We start from the raw sequence: 27,492 nt of genomic DNA, 5'->3' as shown, positions 1-27,492 counted from the left end.
ATGCAACAGGAACTAACAGAGACTAACAAAACGATTAAGAGATCACTCTGTTTTGATGCTTTTCGAAAGCATTTTATTATAGATTTGGAAGAAGATAAAAGAGCAATAAGTAATACTATTTTAGAAGCTGTGGATAGCAATAATACCGAGCGATATCCGATAACCGCAATCAAGATGTATAAAGGAAAGGTAATCGGTGAGCCAAACTCTCGAGTGTTAGGTTATTTTACAGACATTTCATTCGTAGGAATTGTTTCTTTGAACGGTCAAGTGCTTTATATAGAACCACTTCGTAACTTCACCGCGCAGAAATCAGACAGCGAATACCTATTTGTAAAAATCTATAAGCCTCAAAACGTAATTTTTCCCATATGTAAAAGAAAAGATAATATTTATATATCCGGATATTTCTCTAGAGATGAAGACACACGCAAAATATCCGATAATACCATCTCCAATAGTTCCACAGTGGAATTTCCATCGAAAGATCCAAATAACAGCTTACACTCAAGCTCAGATGTTAACGCTCAACATCTAAACGATGAACTTTCATCACCTACTGATCGAAAAATGGCTCCGAAATTGATTCACAGAAGAAATCGGAAAAAGTGAGTAACATCTGGAACATAACAGAACGTGCAGAATTATTCCGTAATCTTATTTCGGATCATTGTTACTTTCAGTGTGCGAACAGTATACTATTCGATGTAATTTTGCTCAGTGAAAGTGTCAAACTTAATATCTATGAAATAGTTAAATTAGCATTATAAATTAAGCTTGTTGGCGTGGTGAAACTATCATACCTCCAAGTCCGCACCTCAATGGGGGAAGAAGGAAGCCAGACAGTCAGTTGGTTTGGTATGTTTGAAGATCAGGCTAGAATTTATATTTGCGCCTCTGGCGTGTTGCTTCCTTAGTTTATATGCCGACAGTAAAACAAAATATTGGTAGTCGATAGAAGTCAAAACAGTGAAATTTACGTAAAGATATCACGCCAGTTTCACAGAACACTCCGCCCCCCTAACTCTTCTAGTGTTTGGTTAATGTCAATGGCAGCCCATCCATATATGCTACTTATGTGATCGCTTAGGTTGTAAAATTCGAGATAAATTTTTAAAATATTAAAAATATGAATAAAATAACGAATATGCCGATATTTCAGTTTCCGTTATCGAAGCACTAACGGAAACTGAAATATCGGCATCGGGGGGGAGGGGATTTGAATTATTATTCAGATTCATTTCTCAGTATTTTTTTAATACGTGAACTCTCTATAGCAAAAATAAATTTTTAATGAAATTTTTTTAAAAATTTGTGACATGGGATGATGACCACTCCACAGTTTTGATAAGTAAGAACTTGGCTAGGACCTTTGAGGGAAGGGAGGGAAATGAGTCGGCTGTCCTGGGTCTGGGCCCCTTGCTGGAAAAGTCAGGCTAGCCTGGTGCAGCTCTTCTCCTCAGGAACTCATGCTGCTTCTCAATGAACATGAACTCAGCTACTTGGAAACATTGGTAAAACTCCAGATCTTGGATACTAGTCCATATTTTGACCTATGAGAATAGTTCCCACTGCCCTCCTAGGCTGATATGCCTAGGGTGTTTTCCTACCACTTGCTGCTGTTTTTAAATCGGGAACTCGTTTTCCGATTTTAAAACAGCGGGATGGAGGGATAAACACCCTACTAAGCTAAGCACTCCCCCCCTGCTCGATGGCACAAAACAATCAAAAAGAAAATGCCTTCACAATAATCACTCAATCACAGAACTCGACTGTACAATCACTCTGTTCTATGACCATGCCCACTGTGCAGAGACAAGTGGTACCCAAATAATGGATTTTAGCCAAAACATTTACTGTATATTAGCATTAGTAGTGGCAAATGATGCAAGAAACCCAGGGGCTCACATCTGGTGAGTATGGGCTTGGCACACCCAGTGTCCTGAGCTGGATATCATCATTCTTCTCTTTCTTGGCAATTTCCTTCTACTTTATACTCTCTCTCAGGGTAACTTGGGATTTTTTTTTTTTGGCTGATGTAGCATAAGCCTCAAGCTTCCTTGCACCATGTAGCTAATAATAATAATAATAATAATAAATAAAGCAAGCTTATACAGCATCAGCCAAAAAAAAAAACATTCCCATTTCACTTATCCATTCCCTCCAATAGTTTGTCTAGTGCTTCCTTGAGTGTATGCCATAACAAAAATTTCATTACTACATACAACATGTCCTTCCAAACTTTTCTTATTACACAGATATCACGAACTTATCTGCAAAAAGATCTAAACCTCCTAAACACTTCCTCATTCGTTTTACAAATACACATGGTCTCAATTCCAATCTCAATGATATCTACTTCCACCTACAGTCTGTAAGGCCCAACTTTTTCTGAGAAAACCCCAATTAATCAGTTGATTTAACCACTGCTCATCTCAGTTGTCCTAATTATCTGCTGTATGATTCCTTTCACTTTAAAGAATTCCTTGTGCATGTTAGCTCTGATATTCCCCATCAGAGACAGCGATTTGGAATCTCCTGTTTTCAATCTTCTTCTAGTACCCTATTCTCAAATTCATCTGTTGCCTCTATCATTCTGTCAACTCCACTAATCATTGGAAATCTGAAACTTGACTTTCTCCAGTCCAACTTTCCTAACAGTGAGGTAATTTTCCACAGTGATTTCAATGTTCTCAACTTCAGCTGGTTTCAGTTTTCTACTCACACAGACTTTTGCATACTAATGACATTGCACAGATTTCATTTACCATCTAGAATAGCCAAAAATCTTAACCACACAGCAAACATTCTTGACCTTTTTCTCACAAACAACCCTTCCAAGTGTATGGTAGGTGAGTAGTCTGCTGGGCACTCAACTTCCACATCTGTTAAAACATGATGATTCTTTTGCCACCTCAGCTAAAGATAAAGCTAGCATGCTTGCATCTTATTTTTCTTCTAACTCTTGTATTAACAATCTTGGTAAAACACTTCCTACCATTCCCAGTAGTACACTCTACTTAATGCCTCTTGTGGTCTTCCATCAAAAGGAAGTCAGAAGAATTTTGATGTCAAGAAAGTTCCATGTCCTGATGGTATTTCTCCACTTTTTCTTAAAATTTGTGCTTCTCAGCTTACTCATATTCTGTGTTGCCTTTTACACTTTATTATTTCACTGGCATTTTTCCTTTTGCTTAGATGTTTGCTCATCACCAACCAGTACCTAAAAAACATGACAGATCCCTCCCATCCAATTGTCCCACTGCACTTCTACTCTTTCTAAATTAATGGAGAAACCCATTAGCCACCAACCATTAAACTATCTAGAAACCTTCTTTCTTTGATCTGATCAGCAATCACCAATATGGATTCTATCAGTGTTAATCCACTAGTGATATGCTGGTTTACCATCAATGGATATGTTACACAACATGATCTTTCTTTTTTTAATTGCAGATTAGAAATAAAAACTTATTTCTGTTTAATATAGTAAATTTTGGTAGCACCTAGCATATCCAATGGTTTCATTAGACGAGGAAAATTTGCAAAAGTGAGTATGGAATGAGAAATTTGTTATATTGACTAAAATTTCTAATTTGCCATTGCCATAGCATCTAGTAGAGGGTATCCAGGTTTCATATGAATGATAAAAAATTTGTATCATTCTCTCTATTTTTCATGCTGTGATAAGTATATGTGACAATGATTTGTTGATAGCATTGACAGTTATGCTTAGTAGCAACTGAGGAGAGATATATCACCATCCAATCATATGAGAATACAAGTTTGATTGATATTGGCAAATACTTCTTCCAGCTGATTTCTCAGATGTTGATGAGGTATTGTTATGTAATTTTTGCCGTGGAAACAAGTATATTTATTTAAACTAGTGGACACTGCCAGGTAGAAGTGAATTGAAAGGGGAGTTGTCCCCCCATGGAAATTATTACACATCTCATGTATGAGTAATTACTAATTTATTTATTTAATCCTAGCAGTTACCCATGTCAGAGTCCCTCGAGGAGGAGTGCTTATAAGTCTCCTATTTACGCTCTGATTCGCTTCTTTATTGTTAGGAGAGAGGTTCTAGTGTTCTTTAGATATAAAAAGCTATTCACCGTTCAGCCTAAGTTAGTCTGTTATAATTTTACGTGTTAATAATTTTTTATATATATTCATTGTAATTTCCAGCAGCTCTCATCCTTTAGCTTGTTTTGTGGAGGCTTATGGAGATCATACATTCTATAATGCAATGAACAGGAGTGTAACTCAAGCTGCTTCTCAAATGATAATGTATCTGCATACTGTTAATAAGCTGTTTCAGGAGTTTGACTTTGATGAAGATGGCTACCGTGATAATATCTGGATTATACCACAGAAAATAACAGTAATAAAGGACATAAACACAGTAGGATATCCTTTAAATTTTAACACCCATTATATAGGCGACTTAATGATAGCCATGACTCAAAGGATCCAGTTGTACTGCTTATCCATCGTCTTTGTAGCCCGAGATCTTGGAACCACATTGGGTGCTGCTTTTATGGCAACTTCTGAGACTGGTAATGGAATCTGTCATAATAATGATTTCTCGCATAGACATTTTGATAATCTTGCAATGATTACAATAAACATGTTTTCAAAAAGACTTCCCACAGCTGTAATACTTTCTACAATAATTCATGAACTTGGACATGCTTTTGGTAGTAATGACGACCCTATAAGTGATACAGTTTGTGCTCCTGGTGGTACTAAAGGAAATTACATTATGTATCCCTTTCAGCTGGAGGGCAGCCATCCAAACAACATCCAGTTCTCACCATGTAGTCGAAAAAACATCACCAAAATTCTCAAGGAGCGAGGCAAGTAAACTTTTATTTCTAGTATAATTAAATTACAATTTAATTTAATTAAAATATAATTAACATTTTATTTTAATTATATTATATATAACTAATCAAATTTAATTATATTTTAAACCTGTGATATGGTTTCAAAGCAGTGGAAGTAGTTAAATATTTAACAAAAATAGTACCATAATTCAGGTATAGTGTAATTAACAGTATAATAAATTAGTATACCAGAAGATGGGTTAAAATAGGCCTTAGAAAATTACCTCAGTCAAATACTTTGGGTTCAATTTGAATATCCTGGTGTCCCATGATATTCAAATTGTCAAAAAAATATTCAAAAAGGGGAGGGAAAGCTAAAGCAGTGTTCCGTGGAATCATTAAGCTTTAATCGTCATGTAGCAGTAAAAAAATACAAATTATCTTGATCATTGGGGGGGGGGTCTATAGCCCTTTTAGCTCCTTCTTGATCACCCCAAAGATAAGCAAATTTACATTAAATATGTAAGACTATCTCTAGACAATTCAAGTTTTTAAGCAATTATTACAACAACTTCAGTGGTGACTTAAAATTCATTTTATGTACCATGTTTTTTTTTTTTTTTTTTAAATAATTTTCACATTTAAAAAAAAATAATGTCATTTTATTATTTGTGCTGTCATCTTCCAGCAATAATAAGAAACACTTGGATAGGTTTCAAGGATGGCCAGAAAAGGGATACCTATTGTTATTATTAGCCATATGGTGCAAGGAAGCCTGAGGCTTTTGCTGCACCAGCCAATTTCTGAGTTACCCTGAGAGAGAGAGAGAGAGAGAGAGAGAGAGAAAACAGAAGTGAGAAGTAGAAGGGAATCACTAAGAAAGAGAAGAATGATGTTATCCAGCTCAGGATCCTGGGTGTGCTAAGCCCATGCTCACCAGATGTGAGCCCCTTGTGTTTTATTATAGCAGAATGTACTTGGCAAATATCATTTGCAAAATTATTATATACTTGGTGGTGTTGAATTAAGAAACAATAGAAGGAAGAGATTTGGGAGCTATGTTATAGGGGACACAAAGTTCTCCAAGCAGTGTAGACAGGCAGCAAGTAAGATTCCATGGTGTCCTATCAATGATTTATCAAGAATTTGCTTATAGAGATAGGAAGGTCATAATCCCACTGTAGAGGGATTACAACCTTCCTACAGGCAATTTTAAGATTATGCTTGTAATATTGTGTCTCAGTATGAAGATTGCACTTAAAAAAGACTAAGCTCCTTGAAAGGATCCAGAGATATTTATTCCACTTGGTGAGACCTGCAAAAGGGCACCTATACAAGGAGACTTCAAATATGTGAGCTACAGAGACTGGCAACCAGGCTCCTTAGAAGAGAACTGATTGAGGTGTATAAGGCTCTGAGAGGGGGATAGTAAAATGAATGAAGGCAAAAAAGCCATAAATTCAAATTACAGGAGAGGTCAGACTGGATCGTAAGAACTTTCCATCACCATCAAGTAGTTAATTACTGGGATATGTTACTTTCACCAGTAGTTGAGACTGACAGTTTGGGGAATTTGCTTGAAAGTTACCTATGTGAGGAGGGGAAACACATAAGTAGTTTATTTTCTTTTTCTTTTTTATATCTTTATATATTTAATTTTTTTATTCTTCGTTTTTAATTTTTTTTAGCTGGTACAGCAAAAACCTGTGACTTCTTTATACTGTATTGTTAATACTAATCAAGGCAGTAGTAAGAAAAGTATTGTTAATACTAATCAATGTTGAGTACTGCTTTTAGCATGGAATTGTTCAGGGATACACTGAGTTTTAGCATTAGCATTAGTAGAGGCATATGATGCAAGAAAGCAAGCTTATGCAGCATCAGCCAAAAAAAAACCCTTCCACTTCACCCCTCTGTTCGTTCGAAATACCTGTCCAGCTGAGCCTTAAATTTATTTAGGCTATCAACTTCCACAACAAGGGATGGAAGTCTGTTCCACCAACCAACTACCCGCTGGCTAAAGGCAAATTTCCGCACATCTATCCTACATCTGTCTTTCCTCAATTTGAATTTATGCCCTCTTAGGTGATTATTCTGAGCATGAGGCAGTATCCCATCAGCATTGAGCATGCTCAACCCATTCAAGGCTTTGTACACCTCTATCAGATCACCTCGCCGGTGCCTAGTCTCCAGACACTGTAATTTGCAAAACTTAAGCCTTTCTTCGTAAGAGCAACCCTTCGTTCCATTCACTAACTTTGTTGCCCTTCTCTGTACTCGTTCCAGCAGCTCTACATCCTTCTTGAAATGAGGCATCCAGACCTGTATACAGTACTCAAGGTGCGGCCTGACCATTGCCTTATACAAGGGAATAATCACCTCCCTATCCCTGCTAGAAAAATTCCTGTATATCATTGATAAGGCACCATGAGCTACCCTTGCAGCCCATCTGCACTGCTCAGAGAACTTCATATCTGCCTGCACAATTACCCCCAGGTCCTTTTCATTCTCTACCACTGTCAGTGTAGTACCACAGAGTTGATACGTTGCTCTGGGGTTGCTGTTTCCCATATGTAGTACTTTACATTTGTCAATGTTAAACTTCATTTGCCACCTCTCAGCCCATCTGCTCAACCTTTCCAGATCCTGTTGCAGCAGCATAGCATCAGTAGCGTCCTTAAGTTGAAATCTATAGCAGATCATGGAACTTTTCCAGGCATACCCAAAGGAGTTAAGCACAAGTATGTCACTGGGTCTAGACACAGTATAAGGTGCCTCCGTAGCCAGGTGGGAAGGAGCAGCAGTGCATAGCACACGCTCCTTGATTAGACGGGGGTTCGAGCCTGTCACCACCAAAAACGGAGGATGCGGAAAGGTCAGGGAATGACCACTGCACATCCTGGAGCAATATGGCCTTAGTTAGTAATGCTCCTAAAAACCAAACAACGACACAGTATAATTTTTAGGGCTCCTACTGGAAAAAATATATAGATGCACTATAGAGAGTTATAAAAAAGTCCACATCTATAGACAAATTCAAGAATAATCATATATACAAAAGTTTGTTGCTATTAGAGAATTCATTTCCAGCACTTAAAATATAAATATTTTATATTTATAAAATATATAATATTTATATTCTAAGTGCTTAAAATATACTAGTACTTAAAATATAAATATTTTAAGTTGCAATATTATCATTTAAACTAGTACTTAAAATATAAATATTTTAAGTACTAGTTTAAATGATAATATTGCAAACTAGTACTTAAAATATAAATATTTTAAGTACTAGTTTAAATGATAATATTGCAACATTTATATTAGATGAAAAGGTTGTTTATGCATGGGTAAGGCACTTCCATCATTTCTACTAGCCAGGTAGTATGCATGCATTGTTTAATTATATCTCATATTGTGAATACCTTCACAACAAGTTGCCTAGATATTGCACTGCTTTGAATAAGTAACTCTTCACCAGTGGAGAAGAAGACTGATATTACTTATTCTCGACGGATACCACCACCCAGACGGCATCGTTTTGAAGCTTCGAAATGGTGAACTCATTGGTGGGCAACTGAACTTGTTACTAGGAATTGTCCAATGATTATACTATATAATTGCAGGGGTATTTGAACACAGTAGTGAAATCAAATTGTATGAATTTTGATTTGGTGTCCAAGGAATGTTTTGGTAAATGATCACTGCATGGTCATTTACCAAATAGAAATCAAATAGAAAGAAATCACAAGGGTAACAAGTTGAGGCTTTGGGAGATGGCCACTCAACTGTACTACAATGTCCTATTCAGAGAGGACATTCTCCGACTATAAAAGCATAACAAGGACACACTATCTTATTAGAACTAAAAATGCTGTTCACTGTTAAAGTCATTTTGCTAATATAATTTTATATGCCTTGCAGAATTGTATCAGATACAAGACATCATCATAAAATATGTATGGACCTGTAATCATATATTTTTAAATGGCTTCTCACTCTAATAAAACAAATGTGGACCTGTGATCATTTGTTCATGATGGTTTCCCAAACTATAATCTGTGGATTGGTTTAAAAATGTGCATTTTTCACTGTCCATTGATCCATTATTGGTAATTATGTTTGTTAACAGTTTCATCCAATGAAAGCACATCACCTCTGAAGTATATATGTATGTCTAAAACAATAATCAGGTTCTGGCACTGAGAAGTTATCCACTCACAGAACTGAATTTTTCAGTACAGCTGAGGATCAATACAATAATAAATATTAACTATAGTTTTGAGTTCTTTAATGTCATCTCCGTGTAGTTCTTAAATTATGTGTAATTTGTAGGGATGAAATTAAACCATTGTAGTACTTTGTACCTAGATCCATTACTGACTTCTGCCAGAAAACTTTATTCTAGAGGCAATGACCTAGTCCATCAAATGACAAAAGATACTTTGAATTGTAGACAGTTTAGGTTCATTATTTCATTTATCTGAATATTTACATAAATGATTTAAGAAATGTAGAATCAGTAGTGCAGTGCCACTGATGCACTCTTCAAAGAAAGTGAATATTCAGACCATAAAATCAGTAATGATGATTGTAAGAGGTATCAACAAGGAGTTTTGAGCTCTACAATGAATAAAAGCTTTGATCTACACTAATGTTTTGTTTAGTAAGCATTAGCACTTGTATTTCAGGTGCAGCATAAGCCTTAGGCTTCTTTGTACCATATGGCCATTACTACTACTGATTTTAAATCAAATTTCTAATGCTAGGAGGTCAGCAGCCTATAGCAGTGGCACCAAAGGCAGCATTTAAAGACTGTCTCAGATGGCACTCTGACAAAAAAAATTTCATTTAATAATCCCAACAAGGAATTTCCGTGATGTTGCCACAAAGATAGACAGGCATGCCTGTTTCAATTTAGTTTTCAACTGAAGTCCCCTTCCCCACCAAATGTATTTCAACATCCACATTTGCTGTGCATGCACCAATTTTTGTAAAAGAAAAACAGCAGTTAGTTTCCATGTAGATCATATTTTCTGCACTATAATATGCAGTTTTTTTTTCCTGGAAAATGTTGCCTAAAATTCTCCAGCATCTTGTGCTTCAGAGTACAAAATGCATGCAGTGTTATACAAGGGCTGGTCGAAAAGTTCTGAGAACAGGGTATATAAAATGTATTAATGAATTATAGAATAGGTTATTTTGATAGCATAATTTCTTATAAAATAACACGAAAAAAATTGCTTATACGATTTATAAAAATTAATTTATTTTGTTTAAATAATCAAATTTTTGACAAAAGAGGGCAGAAATGACAGAAAAATCCATGAAGACTAACTAGTGTTTGGGGAAGTATCAGCTATGCTACTGTTGCAAGGTGATCGGCAAAGTTCAAAAGAGCAGGAGTCAATTGAGGGTGTTCTAGGGTTTTTTTTTTTTTTTTTTATGTAAACCCCAGACACGAGAGGCATTATAACCTATAGTACTTAGTACCTTGCTTAGGTTGAGAAGATGAAAGAAGATATTTGTTGACATTGGACTTGAACTTCTATAGACTGTAATTTTCAGGAAATATGTATGAAGGAAGGTTGTTCCAGAAAACGGCAGTTCAATGAATAAACGAGGAAGATGAAAAGTTGGTTCTGTGAGTTAGAAGTTGGACAGTAAATGGATGTTGGCTGGTGGCGGCACGTGTTCGGACTGATTTGAAAGAGAGAGTGGGAATTATAGAAGCCAATTCAGACACAGGAAATATGTATGAAGTGCCCATGGAAGTATCTGTAGAAGAGGCATGCAGCAGAAACAGTACATCTATGAGACAGCAAGTGGAAAGACTCTGTTAGAGATGAATCATTAATTAACCTAACTGCCCCCTTCTGAACGGAATCAAGAAGCCTGAGAGAGGTTTTGGGGGCACCACCCCAGATGTGGGAACAATATTCCATGGTAGGGCAGATTTGCAATTTGTAAAGAGGGAACAGCTGTTTGGAAGAAAAGTAATGCCGAGAGCGAAAGAGAAAACCAAGTTTTTTAGATGCGGAGGAAGCAATATTTGTAATGTGCTTGTGTCAAGAGAGATTAGAAGTTAGGGTAATCCCCAAAAGAGATATATCATTTTGCGTAGAGATCGGAGTGTCACCAAAGATAAGCATAGGAGCAGAAGAATAATTTCATCGAGATATAAGGTAATTCTCCAGTGGGGCAAAGACAACTAAGATGTCTTTGCCCCACTGGAGAATTACCTGGAGATCGGCATTTAAGGAATTGGTAGCAGATTTTCAAGAAGTTGAAGCTGATTCAGCAGGAAAAGGTTTCTCAAAATGGAAAGTGGAATGCAATGTGCTATCAATGGCAAAACTATGGATGGGATTTGCAGTCAATGGAAGAAGGTCATTAATATACAAGAGGAAAAGAGTGGGGGGAAAAACTGAACCTTGGGGGACACCAGCATTGAAGAGAAGTTAGAAGACAGAGAGCCATCTACCATCATCCTCAGTGAGTGATCAGAGGGAAATCTGGATAACCAATTACAAAAAACAGTTGGCAAACCATAAGATGGAAGCTTGTTTAGAAGACCTTTATGCCAAACACGATCGAAAGGCTTTGAGATGTCAAGAGCAACTGCTTGTGTTTAACCGAACTTTTCGATTGAATTAGTCCATAAATTGGTAACATAAGCCAGAATATCACCAGTGGATCGACACTGACAGAATCCATACCGGCAATCGTTGATTAGACGGAAGGTTTCTAGGTAGTTTAAGAGTTGGAGGTTAATTGATTTCTCCATTACTTTAGAAAGAGTAGAAGTAATTGCAATGGGACGATAATTGGATGGGAGGGATTTGTCACCCTTTTTAGGAACTGGCTGGATATGAGCAAATTTCCAAGAAGAAAGAAAAACACCTTTGGAATAAGAAAGTGAAAAAAGGCGGAAAATAACGGGAGTAAATTCAGGAGCACAGGTTTTGAGAAAAAGTGGAGAAATGCCATCGGAACCTGGAGCTTTCTTAGCATCAAGATTCATCAAAATCCTTCTGACATCCTTTCGACAGAAGACCACAGGAGGCATTCAATGGAGCATGTTAGGAATGGTGGGAGGTGTTTTACCAAGGTCATTAATCCATGAGTTGGAAGAAAAATGGGATGCTAGCAGGTCAGCTTTATCCTTGGGTAAAGTGACAACAGAACCATCTGGTTTGGACAGAGGTGGGAGAAGAGATGGCCAAAATTGCAGCCAACAGCTTTGGCAAGAGACCAGAATGCTTGGCTACCATTAGGGCAAGAAGCAAGTTTTCTACTCTTAGCCTGTTCAAACTCTAGTTTGGACTGATTAATAACTGCTTTACAATTGTTGTGAGCTTTGGTGTAGACAGAAAATGAAAGTGAAGAATTAGAAACAAGCCAATTACGATATGTAATGTTCTTCTCTTGAACAGCCTTAGCACATTTATTGGAAAACCAAGGTTTAAATAAAGGATGAGATTTTAAAGTGGAGTGTGGAATAAATGATTCCATTCCTACAAGAATAAGTTCACTGACACGATCTGAGCAAACATTGACATCAGAAGTTTTGAAACAGTAATCTGACTAAGGAAAAGAAAAGAAATCTCGCAGGTCATCCCATTTTGCATTCTTGTAATGCCAAACGATATGAGGTTGGGAATAGCCATGGGATAAAGGCTCCATTGGAGAAGAGATAATCACCAAGTTGTGATCTGAGGTACCTAAAGGACCTCTCACTTTGACCGTGTACTTAGAAGGGTTGTTTGTGAGAAAACGATCAAACGTGTTGGCTGTATGGTTAGGATTGTCCAGTATTCTTGTAGTTAAATGAACAATCTGTGCAAGGTCATTAGTAATTGCAAAAGCCTCAGCATCTCAACCAGCTGGGTCGGTGTGACTAGTAAATGGAAGCCAGCTGGAGTTGTGAACATTAAAATCACCAAGGAAAATTACCTCACTGTTAGGAAAGTTGGACTGGACAAAGTCAAGTTGCAAAATGAGGAAGTCAAAGAGCTCCAAGTGTTTAGTGGAATTGGGAGAACGGTAGAGACAACAGATGAATTTGACATAATGAGGTAGAGAGATTTTAAGCCAGGGAAGATCAAAAAGAGGAGATTCCAAATTACCAAGTCTCTGGTAGGGAATATCGGAACGGACATATGCACAAGTACCACCTTTGAGGCGAAAGGAATCATACATCAAATAATTTGGGCAACTGAGATGAGCAGTAGTTGAATCAACCGATAACTGAGATTCTGTCAGAAAAATACATGGGGTTTGGCAGACTGCAAGTGGAAATGGACATCATTGAGATTAGAATTGAGACCACGTATATACATATATTTGTGAAATGAATTATGAAGTCTTTGGGAGGTTTAGATCTTTTCGCAGATAAGCTTACTCCATTAGTTTGACAATTCATGGTGTATTCAATAGTAAAAAAAAGTGGGTGGGACATGCTGTATGAAGTAATGAAATTTTTTGATATGGTGTACACATGGTAAGAATATACCCAGATCCTTGACATAACGTGGCCTCGACAATCCCCCTCCCCCACATGCACAGTACTCAGACTCCCTCCAGTCACTTTCTTACAGAGTAGAGGTAGCAAGATTATACACTAGCTGATCCGGAAGCCCCCTAGAGAGTTACCAATAGGTTCGATCCAGTGTACTAAGTTGCGGCCAGCCTGCGAACACTGTTTTAGAGCTGTACCCTCGAAATGTAAGGAAGATTGGATCTTGCCACGATGTTCATCATAACCTCAAAAGTCATCAATCATACTGCATGATGGTAGAGATTGGGAAGGGTTGACCGGAACTTTGGTCTGGTTGGCCATCTGAAATAGTTGCCATTGTTGAAGAAAAAATTTTATAAAACAGAAGTATTAAATTATGTAAACTTGAAAAAGTACTTAACATTTCCCATGGAAGCATATTAACAATAACACACGAGCATTTGGGATTGTCCAAAGTTTGTACAAGAAGGGTTTCAAGAACCTTTTCTATTCATGATAAACACAAATGTGCAAATGTATCCCCAATTCACAAAGGGGATCGAAGGGTGACACGAGTAATTACAGACCAGTTAGTTTAACTTCTCTTCCGGGTAAAATAATGGAGTCACTGGTTAAACATGCATTGCAGGATCATCTAGACAAGACTGCTGCAATAAATCAGACACAGTATGGGTTTGTTAAGGGAAAGTCTTGTCTGACAAATTTGATAGGATATTATGATGTGGTTACAAAGGAACTGGATGCAAAAAATAATTTTGATATCATCTATTTGGATTTCAGGAAAGCTTTTGACACTGTTGCGCATGAAAGACTATTGTACAAATTGGAGCAGAATGATATTAAGGGTAATTTGCTACAATGGATAAAAGGATGGTTAAGTGAGAGAAGACAGAGGGTGGTAATCAATGGGTGCTGCTCTTCGTGGACTAATGTTATTAGTGGAGTCCCACAGGGTTCGGTGTTGGGTCCACTGTTGTTTTGTATATTTATCAATGATATTGATGAAGGTATATCAGGCTTAATGTCGAAGTTTGCAAATGATACAAAGGTTGGCAGGGTTGTTAATGACAGTAATGGCAGTGTGCTACTGCAACAGGATCTAGATAATTTGGGCAGATGGGCTAAGAAGTGGCAACTGAAGTTTAACCTTGACAAATGCAAAGTACTGCATATGGGTAGAAGTAACCCCAAAGAAACGTACCAACTGTGTGGTACTACACTTAAGGTGGTAGAAAATGAAAAAGACCTGGGAGCAATTGTGCAGGCAGATATGAAGTTTTCTAACCAATGCAGACAGGCTGCCAGGGCAGGTCATGGGGTTTTGTCAATGATATATAGGAATTTTGCTAGCAGGGAAAAGGAGGTGATTATCCCTCTGTATAAGGCAATGGTCAGGCCACTTCTTGAATACTGCATACAGGTCTGGAGGCCTCATTTTAGGAAGGATGTAGATTTACTTGAGCATGTACAGAGAAGGGCAACAAGATTGGTGAGGGGAATGAAGGGATCCTCTTTCCAAGAGAGGCTTAAGTTCTGCAAATTGCAGTGGCTGGAGACTAGGCACCTGCGCGGTGATCTGATTGAGGTATATAAGGCCTTGAATGGATTGAGCACGCTGAATTCTGATGGGATCCTTCCACTTGTTCAGATTACGAACCTAAGGGGGTATAAATTCAAATTGAGGAAAGATGGTTGTAGGATAGATGTGCGGAAGTTTGCCTTTAGCCAGCGGGTGGTTAATTGCTGGAACAAACTTCCATCTGTCGTGGAAGTTGATAGGTTGAATAAATTTAAGGAGGAACTGGACAGGCATTTGGAAGGAATGGTGTGATTTTTTTTATTTGGCTGATGCTACATAAGCTCATACACATGCTTTCTTGCATCACATGCCGCCACTACTACTACTACTACTACAAACATCAAAGGGTGGTTTTTATCATGAATAGAGAATTTATTATCAAAAGAGTTGTTGTTTATTTGTTATTTGGTTTTTAGGAGTATTAGCAACCAAGGCCATATTGCTCTGGGGATATACGGTGGTCATTCCCTGACCTTTCTGCATCCTCCATATTTTGGTGGTCATGGGCTCGAACCCCAGTCTAATCAAGAAGCGTGTGCTGCACACTGCTGCTCCTGCCCACCTGGCTACGGAGGTGTCTATCAAAGAGAATTTAAAATTAAGATTTCCCATTTGGTGAATGGTGATAAAACTTGACTACATTTTTATGGTCCTTAATGCAAATCAGAAAGAATGCAGTAGAAGCACAAGGGATCTCCAACCCTGAATTCAAACCCAACCATCAGCTGGAAAAGTACTGGCTTTAATTTTGTGGGACACAAAAGGATTGTTTTTAATTTATTACCTTAGACCTAAAACCGCAATTAACAGGGAAATATTATACCAGTCTAATAACAATGTTGAAAAGTTGTAATTGAGGAAAAAATATGAGGAAAGTTGAGTCATTGGTTTTGCCTCTCCCTGAGAATGCACCCATACACAAAGCCTCTGTGTTGCAGAGGCTAAAATTCATGAATATGGATTTGAACAATTAATTCCTCCCATACAGCTCAGATATAGCTCAAAGTGGTTATAATTTATACAGAAACCTCAAGTCCCATCTTCATGGATCTCATTTTAAAGATGATGAAGAGCTAAAACAGCTGTAGAAGCCTGGTATGATGCCCAACCTGAAGAATTTTCCTTCAAGGATTAAACTTTTTGTACATTAAATTCAGTAAGTGTATTGAACTTTGGAATGAATACGTTGAAAAATAAATGTATAATTTTGTACCTGTGTCTTTTATACGCCATTCTTAGAACTCTTTGACCACAGAAAAAGTAAATAATGGTGAAAAGAAAATAAATAGTTTTGAATTATTTTTTGCTGATTTTTAAAATTTTCACGTGCCGAACTCAGGGTTAAACTTTGTGAACCACAAAAAAGTCTGAATGACATGCAGCATCTATTTTATCTGGAAGCTGTTAACATTTTATGGGTTTCTGCTATAGCATCCATTGCTCAATAAAACCATTCATTTTAAAATGCAATGAAATACATAAACACCTTCTATTCAGTATGTTCTAATTCAAATTTACTACAGTAATGAAATTATAGTAATCTTATAATACCGTGATAAATCTGACTAAAAACGAATAGCAAGTGCTTAAAAATTCATAGCCAGGAGCTACCCTCCTCAAATTCAACATCCATCGTTAAAAACAGTATTAATAATCCCACCAGACACAGTAACAAGACAAACACTTGCATAGTTCTCCCTTATCATAGTGAACTCGCAGCACAATTCCGGCGTATATGCAAAGATACCGATATCTCCCTCACTTTCTCTACTTACAATAAATTAGGTTCTCTGTTTAGTTCTTATAAAAATACACACAAATATCCCACCAATGATCTCAATAATATAATATATCTCATAAAATGCCAACCAAACTGCGACACCTGTTACATCGGCAGCACTACCACCAAATTCGGTTCCTCCACAACTTCCAATACCCGCACATACTACCACTTCAATAGTTTCAGGACAGGTCAATCCTGCACTGAGTTAACAATCCACGCTCAGACCCACAACCACACCCCCCTTGTTGACTCTGCCATCACTATTATTAAACTTAGATCGAGCTACAGAATTCTTCAGTATGAAGCCCTCACTACTGAATGGTACCGACACCATTCCGATCTCAATATTATTAACGCTAAATTTCCCTTCAACCTCTCACCAGCTTGGAACCTCTCGTGGCTAAAGTTCCCACGTGTCAAAAAGAGCATCACGAGAGTATAGATAAACTTTAAATACAACACGTGCTCACTTCTCTCCCATTTGCCAACTGATGACATTTTATTCAACGAAAGTCCCTCGTAACGACTATTGGCATCACCGGTCTTCTTTTTTTCACTTGCATTCTTTAACCTCTTTATGACAACCAAGGATTGGAGATCTGCACTTCTACTTCCTTGCGCTCATTTTAAAATCTGTTTAAAACATTTTCACCCCATTCTCCACCTTAGTTCTTTTCAATGCACCTTCCAACCTAAATTTAGCCACCATCTACCAGTAAATTTATTGCAGATTTATACAAGGTGAGTACCGTTTTTTAAGCACTTGCTATTCATTTTGTCAAATTTACTACAGATAAATGAGTGATTAATGCATTAATATGTCTAGCCGAGTCCTCAAGCATGTTACAAGTTGCAGATTGCTACAGTGCCACAATTTCAAGAAGCAAAATCGTGCCCCCATGTTATTTTTGATTATATATAACCTTCCTTATAAAACTGTCTTTCAAAAAATGTGGGATCAGCAGGTGCCACTGAAGGTGATGCACCCTTCAAAGAACATCGAACATTTAGATCAATAACATTCCTAACGATGAGTATGACAGTAGTGACAAGGAGTTTTTTTTGGTTCTACATTGAGTAGTAAAACCTTTGTTGTACATTTAACTTTTTTTTTTTTTTTAGTGAGCACTTCTCACTTCATTTCAGATATATGCAGTAAAATAGTATTTTCCTAAAATTTGTCTTGTAAAACCTGGGTGCATCTTATGGCCTGGAAAATGTAGTACATACCCTGATTTAAAAAATTCAGCACTGGCACCTGAGCTCCACATCATAGAGAACCTGACACACCATTCTTGAAAGGCTGCTGTCCCTCAGCTTATATTGTTTGGAATTTAAGTCTTTTGGTGGGTTATTTATTTCTTAACCATAGCTTTGAATTCTTTAGCAAAAAATAAAAGTGACTGATTTTTGTTTTTGCTTTTTACTATCTAGAGGGATGCTTAAAGCCATTGGATGAACCTGTGTCTAGTGCAAAAGAATTAGATGAGAAATGTGCCCATGCAGAAAATTCCACATGTAATATCAGTAGTAGTAGATGCTGTACACCTGATGATTATTATTATGATGATAGTATTGACAAGGATGATACAGTGTGTCATTATCAGTACGGATCTGATAAAGTATGCAATACTTCTGATCCATGCTGTACAGAGAATTGCACAATTGTAGCAGTAGAGAAGCATTTATTTTGTGGCAATGGTGACAGTTACTGTTCTTTAGAATTTTGTGATGGCCAAAATTCTACATGCCCAGTTCTGTTCCTTCCAGATGGTACTCCTTGTGATTCTGATTCCAAGACATGTTTAAGTGGCCACTGCATGAGCAATGTTTGCTTGGATAATAACTTGAACACCTGCAACTGCTCAACTGAAAGTGGTAGGGATTGTCATGTATGCTGTGAAACAACAAATGGTGCTTGTGTGCCTGCAAGTGAATTGAACTTTCTCACACCTATTGGAACACCTTTTATGCATCCTCCTGGAACACCATGCGGTCCCAGTCTGAATTCAACATGTGGCATGTGAGTACTTTCCCTCCTTTACAAATATAATAGATACTAACTTACCAAAGTGTTAAGGCTGTGTGGAATAAAAAAAAAAGCTACACCATTAAAAAATATGTTAAAATATAAAAAAATAGTAGGGATAAAAAAAGCAGTAAGTTCTCTTAGGATCATAGATTAGTCAACCAAAAATGCTGACAACTGATGTTCAGGGACTCTCCAAGTTACAAAACATTTGGCTAATGAATATCTATACATATAAATAAAGCTCTATAAAATATTATTTTATTACAATAAATATTACAGTAAAACCTCTCAAAATAATGTGTACTTTGTGACAGTATAGTAGTTTTTCCACTTTTCACTCATCTGCAGAGGTTTGAATTCAAATCCCAATGTAAACTGGAGGAATTCTGAAAAGACTTTTCATTCAGTGCTGTAATTAGTCACTCCTCTGATGAAGAGAGTAGAGGAGTTTCTCTCTGAGTTATTCCTGGTTTTTCAGCCAATGCAACATGCAGATCAACTTTTCAATGCACACTTATACAGACATGATACACTGGGGTGGTATAGTCTAAGCTACTCATGCAACCAATAAGAAAAATGAAATAATACATAAAAATCAACAGTCTTTATAATAATAATAATTTATATTATTCTTTTTTTTTTTTTTTTTTTCCTTCTCAAATACAAATGGATGAAAGTTGCTGTATATCAATGTTGTTTACAAACATGACAATAAGTTGTTTAGAGCCTTCAGTGATTGTGGTATTTCAGCCTGATGTGCAAGAACCACAGAACTGGTCGTCTGTTTTTTTTTTTTTTTTTTTAGTTCTCTCTCTCTCTCTCTCTCCCCCCCATTATTAGTGAGTTTCTAATCTTGCTCATGAATAGCAAAAGACAACCCATAACTTTCTAATAAATTTTCCTTGCCATAAATTAATTACAAGAACTCATAAACATTCATTAATAAATAAAATAAATAGGTTTCCTTTTATTCTCAATGTGACTGAGGCAAAAGAAGAGTAAAAAATGTATCATCGTGACTGCATACATATTGAATTAATTATTATTAAGGGCAGTCAGATTTTCAGCATCATAGTTCACAATGGGCATACACTTTTCTTGCATATAGGCTTGAATCCACAACCTCCTTACTTGTGGCGACAGACGTTAACCACGGGCCTGCGGTGGTTAATGTGTGTCACCATATGAAGTGTGCACCATTCACAGCATGTAAAATGTAACAAAGTTAAGTGGTTTTTTTTATTAATATGGTACAGGTGAATTTAAAGTATAGTTTTAAGTGTGCAGGGTAAAGTTAAAAAGTGATAAGCAGTATTTAAATAGAAAAAGGTTACTGTTTTACTTTGAGTTTTATTTGGTTATTTCAGTGGTATACTGGAGATAATACAACAAATGACAGGAGAGCAGGAATCAATGTCTCATATCTCATGACTATGTATTGTCATAGTTAATTCAGAAAATAAATGACAGTAAGTAAGTTCTTAAAGTGGCAGTAGAATGGCCATTTTCATAACATGAGTGGTAGGCATTACACTCGCACCTCACGTTTTGTATTGAGAAAAATATTGAGTATTTCATTTTGAATTATTCATACATTACATTAATTCTTGATCTTTTATCAGTAGATTGAAATACTTATTAAGTTTATTATTTGTTATTTTTTAATAATAATTCAATTTTTTAACACTTCTTTTTTGGCCACTGAAAAGGCTCATTAGTTTTATAGAAACAAAAAGCTTGTTAACTATGCTTAAAATTTAAAAAATATATTGTTACCGCAAAATAGAAACATGATACTATTTATAACTGCCAAATTTAAATTTGTAGAGAAGTTCATTGCACAAAACAAATTAATCCAGAAAACACCTTGAAATTAACATTTTTCAATGAAAAACTAATAATAATAAATTATTATTTATTTCCATGTTGAATTCAATTGTAAACGTGAAATGATTACATAACACCATTCACTTCTATTCCTTTCAAGGCTCCTGTGAGGCCAGTTTTAGTCAAAATATTGACCACATAAGGTATTATTGAATATTAATTAGTGCATATTGGATCTTAGAACAGTATGAATTGCCAGTTTGGCATAGGTTTTCCACTTTTTGTTGTTAACATACTATTTCAGAATTAGCAGATTTCATATATTTTTTTCCAAATAAGTTGTTTGCGCCAATATTCAGTATTTCTTTTAATTTTAGTCTAAAATTCAAAAAATGAAATTTTTCAAGAGAAAAAAACATTATTAATACAAAACAGGGAATAAAACATAATTAAGCAAATAATCTATAAAATCAAATCATTCATATATATAATTCATAGTATGTTCTTTAAAAAAAATTTTTTTTTTAAATTTTTGTTTCTACTTTGATAAAATTTTGGAATTAACTATTTTTTAAATTTTAACTTAATTAATCTATGACCTAAGAAACTGCTTAGTATTGTTTTTTAAATATGATAAAAAAATAAATAAAATCAAGGAGGGTTCTAGAAAAAAATAGAACTAACCAAATGTGATTAAGAATTACTCTTCACACATACAGGGTATGGATGGTACTGTAAACTATTGGTTTTAATTTGCAGTGTCTGTTGAAAAAATTGACAGAACTGTGCAAAAAAAAAAAAATAAACTTCATTGAGAGTACTGTATAAATAATGTAGTATTAGTTCTTAGAAACTGAATCAGGTAAATATACTTCATTATTCACTGATCTTTCTGATCTGTGCTAAAAAATTTTAAATTGTATAACATAAATTTTTCACAAATCTTCTGGTTTCTTGTTAAGTTTTCTCTTTTAATTATATGATATTCAAAGGGTGCATGAAAAACTGTTTCAGGTATCTGTGAATAAATTCATTTTAGTCAAGATTGGGAACCCTGTAGACCATGCAGTGTCACCAAATTTTGAAACTTGATTTGTTAACATGTTACATAAGACTTGAATAGTGGAATGGGAGAGGTTGTTTTGTATTGTCTTGTTTGAAATAAACACTGCTCTGGCCTATTTGTAGTCTTTGTGACTAATTTTTCAAAAAAAATCTGCAGTAAATGAATTTATCATCCTGCATTTAGTGTTATCCTCCACAAAAAAATACAACCCTCTGATTCTCGTTGTTGCAACTCTGCAACATATGATCTGTAGGAATTATTTGAGATCAATAGAGTATATTTTTGTTTATTTCTATAACTATAAATGTGAAAATGTGCATAAAACTCATTATGAATTTGTGCAAAATATCTACCATCTCCATATAAAAAAATCAGATTTGAAAATATTCATCTTGTGGATACATTTTACTTATATAAACTTTAGAAGGAAGGGGATGAATCAGGTTGATCTACATGATATCGATGGTTTGACTTTGATGATCCTGCTCAGATAGCTGATAAACTGAATGAGTGTTTTGCATCTACATTTACACATGAGGAATTCCGTAGCAGGGAGCTAAATGATTTTGTAATAACTGAGAGCAAAGTTGAGGAAAAACTGTTGAAGTTAAACATAAGAAATCACCTGGGTGGATGGGATCTATCCAGTTATATTAAAGGAGATGGCAAAGGAAGTAAACAAACCCTTAGCCATAATTATGAGTGCATCCTTTCACTCAGGGGAGGTCCTCACAGAATGGAGATGTGCAAATGTATCCCCAATTCACAAAGCAGGATCTTAGGGTGACAAGAGTAGTTACAGAACTGTTAAACTTCTGTTCAGGGGAAAATAATGGAATCACTGGTTAAAGAAGCATTGCAGGATAATCTAGACAAGACTGCAGTAATACTTCAGAATAGAATGGGTTTATTAAGTTGAAGTTTCATCTGACCAATTTGATTGGATACTATGATGTGGTCACAAAAGAACTAGATGAAAAAAATAATTTTGATATCATATACTTGGATTTCAGGAACACTTTTGATACTGTTGCACATGGAAGACTACTGTACAAATTGGAGCAGTATGGAATTAAGGGCAAGTTGCTACAATGGATAAAAGGATGGTTGAGTGGAAGAAGACAGAGAGTGGTAATCAATGGACACTGCTCTTCATAGACTAATGGTGTTAGTAGAGTTCCCCAGGGTTTGGTGTTGGGCCCATTGTTATTTTGTATATTTATCAGTGATATTGATGAAAGTATATCAGGCTTATTGTCAAAGTTTGCAGATGATACAAAGGTTAGCAGGGTTGTTAATGATAGTAATGACAGTATACTGCTGCAACAGGATCTAGAAAAGTTGGGCAGATGGGCTGAGAAGTGGCGTCGACAAATGCAAAGTACTGCATATGGGTAGCAGTAACTGCATAGAAATGTACCAACTGTGTGGTACTACACTCAGGGTGGTAAAAAAGACCTGGGGGTAATTGTGCAGTCAGATACGAAGTTGCCCGAGCAGAGCAGACAGGCTGCCAGAGCAGGTCATGGGGTCTTGTTAATGATATACAAAAATTTTGGTAGTAGGGGAAAGGAGGTGATTATCTCTTTGTATAAGGCAATGGTCAGGCCACGCCTTGAGTACTGCATACAGGTCTGGAGGCCTCATTTTAGGAAGGATGTTGAATTGCTTCAGCATGTACAGAGAAGGGAACAAGATTGGTGAGGGGAATGAAGGGGTCCTCTTACCAAGAAAGGCTGAAGCTCTGCAAATTGCAGCATCTTGAGATTAGGCACCTGCACAGTGATCTGATTGAGGTGTATAAGGCCTTGAATGGTTTGAGCAGGCTCAATGCTGATGGGATTCTTCCTCTTTCTCAGATTAAGAACCTGAGGAGGCATAAATTCAAATTGAGGAAACACAGTTGTAGAATAGATGTGCGGAAATTTGCTTTTAGCCAGCTGGTAATTGATTGCTGGAACAAACTTCCATCTGTAATTGTGGAAGTTGGTAGCTTAAATAAATTCAAGGAAGACCCAGACAAAGTTTTGGAGTGAATGGATGGATAAAATGGGGAGTTTTTTTTGGCTGATGCTATATAAGTTTGCTTTCTTGCATCATATGCCTCTGCTAATGCTAATTTTATACAGGTGAAATTTTAAATCTTATTAAAGGATTTGACAAATTCTTTAATAAGACTTTTGTTAACAATTTCTATACTTAAATGTATAGCATTCAAATAGTAATCCACCAAGTTTCCTGCAGTTTCAATAACATCTTTTTTAATTACAGATTCTGAAATCAACAAAATTCTGCAAATGAGGAAAGATGGACAAAATAAGTCACCATACAGTCATTCAATATTTGGAAAAAAAGGGGTTAATGCCAAAGGCAATTCATGAGGGTATGGTTATAACATTGGGGGATGGTGCAACATCCAATTCCATAGTTAAGTGGGCAGCAGAATTTAAACAAGGGAGGGAGGGCTTGGAAAATAATCCCACTGTGGAAGATTTGCAATGTCCATCACTCTAGAAGTTGTTGACAGTGTGCATGATTTGGTGATAAATGATTGATGAGTGACCATTCAGTACATTGCCAGGTTCTTGAGCATCTATCTGAACATGGGTGCCACATCATAACAGAGGTTCTCATTATGAAAAAGGTGTCATCACAGTGGGTTCCAAAATTGTTGACAGCAGATCAAAAATGCACAAGTGAAGTCAAGTTAAGTGAACATTTACATCATTTTAAAGCAGATCCAACAAATTTCCTGGTAAGATTTGTGACCATGGATGAGATGTGGGTCCATCACTTCACTTTCAGCCAGAGACAAAGGAGCAGTCCAAACAGTGGAAACACAGTTCTTCCTCCTCTGCAAAGAAAGCCAAGTAGATTTCTTCTGCTGGCAAGGTGATGACATCAATTTTTTGGGATGCTGATGGAATGTGCTACTGTAGGTTTTAACAGACTCTGTAAAATAGGCCAGATGTGTAGTACATTACATTACATTTAAGATTCCATTAATGCTAAAGGCCACAGCCTATCCACAGAATGGAGTGTGCTAGTGTAAGGTAAGGTGTAAGGCAAAGGTCAGGTCACACAGTCATAAGGGTATATTATGCAGCTCTTGTGAGATGTGTGCATGAAAACAAAGACAAAAGCCAAGGAAAACTTAGTAAAGGAATCTTTTTTTACCAGGAAAGCACACTTGCTCACAAGTCTGTCATTGCCATGGCTACACTAAGATTTCAAAGCAGCACTCATGCATGGCTGCTGCTTTGAAATCTTGTTCTACCTCCCCATATTCACCAGATCTATTATCATTGGACTTTCACCTAATTTGAAAGGATGCCTGGCTGGCATCCATTTTCCTGTTTTCAGTGTTGCAGTGGATGCATTTCTGGAAGCCCAAGAGAAACCTTTCTTCACAGCTGGAATCAGTGCATTGCAGCAAATGGCAAAAGTGGATTGGCTCCAAAGGGAACCATGTTGAAAAGTACCATACCATGTTACCAGACTCCTCAAACCCTTCATACTCAGGCCATGAACTTTTCAAATGCCCCTTGTATCATAAATGTGTAGCTGAGCTGAATGTTTATGTACTATACGAGAACTCATGCAGTAGGCCTCATATGTCATCCACTACACTACCCATTGTTTCAAATTTTTGCATCCAGTTTAGACTAGTATCCCTAGGAAGTATTGCTCCACTCCTTGCAACATTAAAATTCAAGCAGAACCATCATTACATTTCATCTATTGAATTCATTTGATAAATAAACAATTAAGCACATTCTAATATGTATGTATTAGAAACATATTGCACAACTGAAATAATGACCAACTGAAGAAATGAGGAATAGATTAGTGAAGATCTTTGGTAGCCTTCACCACGATACTTCCCATCACATTATTTCAATTGATTGTTGTGTCATGGAAAAAGTTTCAGCAGAAAAGGTATCCAGTTTTGTTCAATTGATATTGCAAAATAAAAACCACTAGTTCACACCACCTGTATTTTTGAAGACTTCTGTTTAGGATATTTCTTCCAACATCCCCTTTTATTTTTATATTTAAGAGTGTAACTCTAAAAGTAGCACTCTGATATTGAGAAGAATATCATACTGAGAAGAATATCATAAGGATGCGCAGCCACTAAATATATTAAATGATATATTCATATATGATTAATGAATAGATCAAAGTATAATTATATGCTTCTTTTCCCAGTGTAATCCTAACTTTTAATTCTTATAGGTCAGGAATATGCTTCCAGTTATCTGCGGGAAGAAAAAGTGGAATGCCCTCTTTTATCGTCATTATCATTGTGAATTGTTTCTGTGTAATTTTTTTGCCACTTAAGCAGCTTTTTATATAAAATTTTGCTAACTATAATTTGTTATTATAATGTTTTCTAAATAAATGTTTATAATATATGAAACTACGTGAGAATTATCTTGTTGGTACCATGAAAATTGCAGAATACAGACAGCTGAATAATGCTTATAATAATTATGGAATTTTCAGCCTCATCTATTTCAATTGATAACTTTTATGTAATCAGACATTCTACCCTATATATATATATCCTAGAAAAAGTGATCATGTAAAAACAATACAGTAAACCTCAAATTTGCAGATCTCAATTTAATGGGCACAAAAAAATGTTTGATTGGTACTTGGAGTACTACTATACGTTCGCCGACCGGGCTAGCCGAATGGGTAAAGTACCTGCCCGGCAACCCAAAGGTCGCAGGTTCGATTCCCGCCTCGGGCTTGGATCAAAGTACTGCAAAAACCTTGGGAGGTGCAATATGGCCACAGAAGCCGATGCGCCAACAACTACCAAATCAATCAATCAAATTACTATACGTTCATGGTAATTATCTAATACTAATTAGGTATTATGTATTAACCAAATTCAAAATAAATAAAAGCATGTTTTTTATTGTTTAACTTTATATATGTTTCTAATATATGCAGTAACTAAATTTTCAGTTATGTGGGGTACAAATGGTCTTGAAAATTTTCAATATAATGGATGTTTAGCTATAACAACATCCTCTTCCCCCAATTAGTCCATAAAATTGAAGGTTTATTGTATTAAAAAATAACAAATAAATTGGATGCATATAGTTAGATATGCATCCAATTTATTAGATAATTTTTAGTAGAATTGCCATAAAAGTTACACATAAACTCACATGACTTCATGGGGAAAAAATAGCACAGTATGAATTCAAGTAACCCAATTTTATGTATATGCACTATGTTATAAAAAAGTCCTGGGAAGCAGCTTAATCTCATGGTTTGGAGAGGTATCAGTTTGAATCCGATCAGAAACTGGAAATTCTTGAAGGCCTCTTCAGTTGGGGTTGTAGGTAGTTGATCTCAGGTGGAAGGAATGTGATTTTTCCCATGAGTTGTTCTGGGTTTTTAACCTACACAGTGTACAAATTGGTTGGAGAATGCATACTGGAAGAGAGATGATACTTAATTGACACATGGTGTTAATTGGAGTACCAAGGAACTGGCACACCATGGCCCAAGTAGTCGATGTACCAAAAATTTCTCTGAACAGGCATCTGCATGATGAATTGGAGAGATGTTTATGTGAAGTCAACCAATGAATGTCGACCAACCAAAGCAAAAAATGTTTTGACTTACATCATATTAAAAACTTTTTTTTTTTAATTTTTTTAATGGAAAAATATTTCAATGAAGCTGAAGTGATTCAACATCAAAAGATGTTTAAAAAAATCTTACAGTAGTTTAAAATTACACGTAAAACTAAATTTAATTTGCTTTAAAAAAAAAAGTTGTGTATTGCATAATAAAGAGCAATATAGTCAATGATTTGGTAGCAAAGG

At 36.1% G+C, this 27,492-nt stretch overlaps 1 protein-coding gene across 1 annotated transcript; it reads left to right on the top strand.

The window, feature by feature from the left end:
- Positions 1-26,000, top strand: LOC150084941 (disintegrin and metalloproteinase domain-containing protein 17-like). Its single transcript, XM_090376398.1, has 4 exons — positions 1-608; positions 4,192-4,862; positions 18,150-18,738; positions 25,880-26,000. Exons 1-4 carry the CDS (start codon positions 1-3, stop codon positions 25,998-26,000), a joined length of 1,989 nt encoding a protein of 662 aa, XP_090232524.1.
- The last annotated feature ends 1,492 nt before the right edge of the window (positions 26,001-27,492 follow it).

Source organism: Mastigoproctus giganteus, chromosome 6 (assembly GCF_048544385.1).
Source record: "Mastigoproctus giganteus isolate SK-2022 chromosome 6, ASM4854438v1, whole genome shotgun sequence".
NCBI lineage: Eukaryota > Metazoa > Arthropoda > Arachnida > Uropygi > Thelyphonidae > Mastigoproctus > Mastigoproctus giganteus.
The sequence above is the reverse complement of the archived record's forward strand: the minus strand, read 5'-3'. Positions and strand labels throughout refer to the sequence as shown.

What these genes read in the sequence shown, in the direction of transcription:
- LOC150084941 (XM_090376398.1), top strand. Translation starts at nt 1, where the DNA reads ATGCAACAGGAACTAACAGAGACTAACAAAACGATTAAGAGATCACTC. An exon ending in CACAGAAGAAATCGGAAAAA is followed by an intron (nt 609 to 4,191) that starts GTGAGTAACATC and finishes TGTAATTTCCAG; the next exon opens with CAGCTCTCATCCTTTAGCTT. An exon ending in CTGAATTCAACATGTGGCAT is followed by an intron (nt 18,739 to 25,879) that starts GTGAGTACTTTC and finishes TAATTCTTATAG; the next exon opens with GTCAGGAATATGCTTCCAGT.